Here is a 6018-nt window from a genome sequence, read left to right as displayed (position 1 = left end):
TATATATATGTATATATGTATATATATATATATATATAATGTTATTATCATTAGGGTTCAGTTTTGGCTTTGAGAATTCTGTCAGGACAACCTTTGACATTTCTTTTCTATTCTCGGGTAATATCTGATCGCGAGAAGGTGTTTCGGCTATAACTCATCATGAGGTGGTGTGTATCATTTCTTATTCCCCTTTCTTTTAACTGCTTACTCCCACCTTCCCTACGCTCCAACCCTACTGTTTCTCTGTCGTCAGCTGTAAACCCCATCTCTTGCTGCAGCAATTTATCTCAACGGCTCCCCATTGTTGCCATATACCCATCCCACAACACTTGCTATTTCCACCGATCCAAATCCCTCTCATTTATTGTTACCACATTCCATCCCATCCCATTGCTCCAGCTGCACTCCCAGCCCCTCCAGCTGCCCTCCCAACCCCTCCAGCCTGTTATGGGCTGCCGCCAACCCATCCAAGTCACTGGCAGCTACCGCAACCTTTCCCCTGGCTTCCACTTGTTGCCAAAACTGCCTTCCAACGACCCTGCTATCGCCATCTCCTACCAGCATATCTACCTGCTGGCCAGCTGTCACTTACTCTTTTGTTGTCATCCTGGGGTGTATATTTTATGTTTGTTATCATTTAGTTCTTGTTTTGAATATTCGTCATTGTAACATATTTGAACTTCAACAATAATATTTTCATTTCTATTGTGGTTTGGGTTAACTCCGGTATACTGGTTTGCATAAAGGACATTTTATTAATTTTTAAGTGATTCTATTGATGTTATGTTATGTTATTTTTTTAATTTTAACTTGGCCCCGATGACAAGTCATCTCAAAAGATGGAAGTTGTCTTTGAGGCAGAGGTTTCAATTGGGATCGTGGTTGTCGGTAAACTGAATTTTTTTACTCCAATCACCTCCTTTAATTTTTTTCTACTAAATTGATTTATAAAATATCATTATGTGAGCAAACTTTGGGGTGATGAATCAATCAGGTTTACAATGACCTTGCTGCAATTTCAATGAGTATGTCACAGAATTCTTTGGCTTGTGATTTGAAATGACACCACCTCAATGCTCCCTCTTTTAGTGGTGAGAAGGAGAGTGCTCCTACGACAGTCATGAGAGGTGAGAATGCTAACAAACCGAGGCCCTTGTGAAGGCTTGAAGAGGTTATCATGAATTTTGCTCCTTTTTTTGCTCATTAGTGATGGCCTTGATGGTCTCCCCAACGTAGAGGTGGCACTAGAGTCTACTGAAGGGGTTGAGTTGTCAAATGTAGTAAGGAATATACCAATTCAAATAGTGGCTAGTGGAGGTCATCTTTGGTGGTTCAACAAGACATGCTGTTGGCAGCGGGATGCGACTTCCTGAGTCAACCTTCTCTCTTAAAGGCCAAGGTGGAGTTGTGGCAGAGAGAGGTGCTTGAGAGGGTAAGCGTTCTAAAGAGTTAGACAAGTCTTGAGGACAAGGCCATTTATTTTCAGTCGGAGGGCTTTAGAGGCTCTGAGGTCTAATCAAATTCTGGATGGAGGTAATTTGTTTAACAACATTTGGTGAGGAGAAAGTGACTTGCTGACATCCTTGTAGACTCAATTCTCAAATTTTTTAATGTGGTTTCTTGGGAAGATTCTGGTGAACGGTTGAGTCTTCTATGAAGTTACATTTTTTAGTATTCTTTGAAAATTTTTTGTAGTTGTTGACTTAAATGTAATGTGCTGCTTCAACTCATTATGCTTTTGTTGCAATGTAATGTATGTTTCTATCTGTCATTTGATATAAATTGTTTCCTACTCGTGTTTGCTATAATGTGCTTATATTTTTTGTGTTTTTGTCATACTTATTTTGCTAAAATTTTAAGTTTATGCTCTCTATTATTCCTACATGCTTGTGTTGATGAAAATTTGTGTTAACTATGAATCATAGGCTAATCGGTCAAAGGGTCATCTTAACTGAGTTGAAGAGAAAATTTTTAAGTCGTCTTTGAAAAGGAATTGATGTTCCAAGGTCATTCCATAATTTGTTTGACATGGATTGCGACGGGGCTAAAGTCACCTTCTTATGTTGCTTTTAAAAAATGTAAAGTAATGATGTTGTTTCCTTTATTATGGAGGTTGCCATTTCATAATAGTAAAATTTCTAAAATATTTTTGATAATATCTCCCTTGATGGTAAAATAGTTTTAAATTTTTATTGTGGTTACTTTTTTTGTTTTGTTCTCTCTGGATCTCAGAGTTACTTTCTCAGAAAATCTTTTATGTTTTCTTCTTAATCGACTCCATTGTTTCCATCAATGGCAAGTGCCTTGAAGAAACATTTTGAGAAGGCTAGTTCTCTAAGGTGCTATCTACCCTTATTCTTTTTTAGGGGTTTTATATTTGAAGACATTTATTTGGTTTGAGCTTCGAAGGAGGGTTAATATCCTAACAACTTCGTCAATGGTGAACTATGTTGTTATGTGTATCATTTGATGTCTCTACTTTCTATGTTATTTGGTCTCTCATATTTTCTTGAACTCAATTATGAGATGGTTTCTTTTATGCTTTACTTGTGTAAGAAGAGCTTTAAGTGGAGACCACACATTTTTGATATCTACCAATACTTCTTCTTTCAATCAAATTATATAAAGCTGTTCAACCTAGATAATAAAATAAAAAATTGGAAGGATGTGTATTCTTTTGTGAGTAGGCTCTTTTATTGAGTTAAGTTTGCATTATTGCATGAGATGGCTCTTTGGTCAAACATGATATTTTTCATTGGCGAGACAATTCTTTTGATCGACTAAGCTCGTTTTAATTTTTGTATAGTTCACCCAAGTCTTACTCGTTATTGATTTGTTTGGCATATCTCCTTTGGTAAATCGTTGCCTATTAATGGGTCTCATATTTTGCTAGAGCTTGGTCCTAGTAGGGTAACTATTTAGACTAGCCACTACAGTGGGTTTTAATGCTACTCATTATGGATCTTGTCTGGTAAAGTGGACTCAAACCCTATGGTTTAGACCTGTCTAAGGAGGATATATAAAAAGGACAAGTTTGATGCTTAGGTTTTTAAAGGCAAGTTCCGAACGATTTCTTGTGATGGTGCCTAAAACTTGGTAAAAAAATGTTTAGTCAGTCATCTATAAAACTTGTTATTGATATTTGCATCTTTTAATGTAATTATATAGTGAGAGGAATCTTAGGGATTTTTTATTTTAAATTTGTTATATTTCTTTGTTTTACTATGTCCATTCGAGGCAGAAAGAAGTTGGATGATATTATTAAGCTCGTACTATCCTTCCCATGGGGATAGCTCTCATTCAAGGAATAGCCTCATTTTTGGTCGAGTTATTGTGATTTCAATACATAATTTAGTTGACTTCGAATTCTATTAGCCCAGTTATGATTTTATTTTATTTTTAATGTCAACCTCGTACCTTGACTTTGTAGTTAGTCCAGGTTTAACTTTTTTATTTTTTAACCTTTTTCTTTATATTTTTCTTGTTTAATTTTAATCACCGTAAACTTGCTCCATGCGGTGAGTTCTTTGAGTGTCTTCATTGGGGCATGTTTCTTGAATTTCTTTTCGACTTATTTTTAAGCTTTAAGTTTGTTTTATGAACTCATTTTGTGATAAATTTATTCCTAGGGGTGTTTGTTTTACTCAGATGACGAAAATGTAGTACAATGAATACAAGTAATGAAATGAAAAAGAAAAAGATTAAGAAAAAAAAGGTTTGACTTGTTCCCTACTTTGTCTTAGGGCCTTCTTATGTTAGTCTATACCCAGTATTCTATCGGGCCATGTTATTTATTGTTAATCCAAATTTGTTGAGTAGGGATTGGTGAGCTGTAGCATCGACTTTCTTTAACATTAAGTTGTCAGCATAAAATTTATTTTCTTTTAATGTTAGAATTGTAATATTTGCTCGTCATTCTCGTAGCTTTTTTTTATTGCTGATTTTATTATGTTCTCCTCTAGTAGGTCAAATACAATCTTTAGCTCTTTTTCATTTGATTCTCATTATTCATTGAATTTGCCTTCATAAATGTAGGCAGCTTTATCATTTGGTTATGTAAGCTTTTGTTCAACTAGGAATAGCACCTTGGTTTTGGTTATAACATGAATGGTGTTTGCCTAGCCGTTGATGATAGAGTTGTTCTTAGGGCTCATAGGACAGAGTAGGATGTCCCCCTATTTGTCTTTGGGGCCTTTGATTTTCTTCTTTTATAGAAAGGGGTTTGCTCCTCAAGTAGATTTAGATATAGTGTCCAAAGATAAATTCTGGAATGACTTAGAAAACTTAATACAAATGATACCTCTTGAAGAAAAAATTTTTATTGGAGGAGATTTAAATGAACATGTCGGTAGAGTGGTATAAGATTTCATAAATATTCATGATGGATATGGTTTTGGAGTGACTAATGAAAAAGGTAGAGCTATTTTAGATTTTGTTTTAGCGCATGATTTTATTATTACTAATACTTTATTTAAAAAAAGAGATGAACATCTTATTACTTATAAGAATGGATCTAATAAAACACAAATTAATTATTTTCTTATGAGAAGAAGAGATCTTCGAAATTGTAAAGATTGTAGAGAATTGTTGAGAATGTAAAGATTGTATGATCATTCCAAGTATGAATTTAAATACTCAACACCGATTATTGGTTTTAGATTTTAAGATGAAGAGTTGTAAAATAAAGAATACTATGAATTATTGTCATAAAATTAGATGGACAGATGGGAGAATCTAAAAGACACTAATAAATTTATTTTTACGAGTAAAATTCAAAATTTTAAAATTTGGGATGTTCATGATGAAGCAAATGTTATGTGGGATAAAGTAACAAGCACTATTAAACAAGTAGTAAAAGATGTACTTGGAGAATCAAAAGGAAAATTTTCTATAAATAAAAATAGTTGATGGTGGAATAATAATGTGCAAGAAAAATAAAATATAAGAAGTTATGTTATAGAAATTGGTTTAAATGTAAAAACTCAGAGAACTGGAAAAAATATCAAACGGCCCGCAGGTTGGTGCCGCTAAAAATTCTGTTTTTATTAATCTTTATAATAGATTATATACTAAAGAGGGTGAGAAATATATGTATAAACTAGCCAAACAAAGAGAAAAGAAAAGTAAAGATTAAACTCAAGTAAAGTATATTAAAGATGAAAATCAAAAAGTAATTTTCTTAGACAAAGATATTCAACAAAGGTGGGTGAATTATTTTGATAAAATTTTTAATGAAGTTTTTGAAAAAACGATTGACCATAGTGATCTTAAGATCGTTAATAATAATAAAACATTTCATTTTTACTGTCGCATTAGTAAAAAAGAAGTTGAGTAGGCTTTAAAGAAAACCAAGGGTGGAAAGTCTGTAGGACCTGATGATATCCCAATTGAAGTATGAAAATATTTAGGAGATTCAGGAGTTTCTTGGCTTACTAAACTCTTTAATATTATTTTAAAAACAAAAAAGATGTCTGACGAGTGGAGGAAAAGTATTTTGGTCCTCATTTTTAAAAATAAAGGGGATGCACAAGAGTGTGCAAATTATAGAGGGATTAAGTTGATGTGTCATACTTTAAAGTTATGGGATAGGGTAATTGAAGGGTAATTGAACATAGGAACATAGGTTAAGACGTATTACAAAAATTTCTCATAATCAATTTGAATTTATGCCGGGCAGGTCTAATAGGGAAGCTATACATTTTTTTAGAGGTTTGATGGAGAAGTTTAGATAATAGGGAGAATCTACATTTGATTTTTATTGATTTAGAAAAAACTTACGATAAGGTTCCAAGAGATATCTTTTGGAGAGTTCTTTTGTCTTTTGGAGAGTTCTTGAGAAGAAAGACGTTGATATGACTGATATTCAAGTCATTAATGATATGTGTACTAGAGTTGTTACTTGTGTTCGAATTGAAGGAGGATTGACCAAATATTTTCCTATTTCTGTTGGATTACATCAGAGATCGGCTTTAAGCCCACACCTTTTTGCTTTAGCACCTTTTTGCTTTAGTTATGGAT

At 33.5% G+C, this 6018-nt stretch overlaps 1 protein-coding gene across 3 annotated transcripts in view; it reads left to right on the top strand.

Annotated features, from left to right (window-relative positions):
* Nucleotides 1-6018, top strand: part of LOC110033497 (rab escort protein 1) — a 28384-nt gene that overhangs the window by 6095 nt on the left and 16271 nt on the right. Inside the window, exon 9 of one of the 3 annotated variants that reach the window (XM_020737495.1) lies at nt 995-1527. The exons of the other annotated variants lie outside the window; for them this stretch is intronic. Within the exon in view, the coding sequence (XP_020593154.1) occupies nt 995-1063 (69 nt within the window). The 3' untranslated portion in view covers nt 1064-1527. Of the gene's footprint in view, nt 1-994; nt 1528-6018 lie in introns of those variants that run through there. 3 annotated transcript variants of the gene reach the window in all.

The sequence above is a fragment of the Phalaenopsis equestris genome, unplaced genomic scaffold (genome assembly GCF_001263595.1).
Source record: "Phalaenopsis equestris unplaced genomic scaffold, ASM126359v1 Scaffold001198, whole genome shotgun sequence".
Lineage (NCBI taxonomy): Eukaryota > Viridiplantae > Streptophyta > Magnoliopsida > Asparagales > Orchidaceae > Phalaenopsis > Phalaenopsis equestris.
The sequence above is the reverse complement of the archived record's forward strand: the minus strand, read 5'-3'. Positions and strand labels throughout refer to the sequence as shown.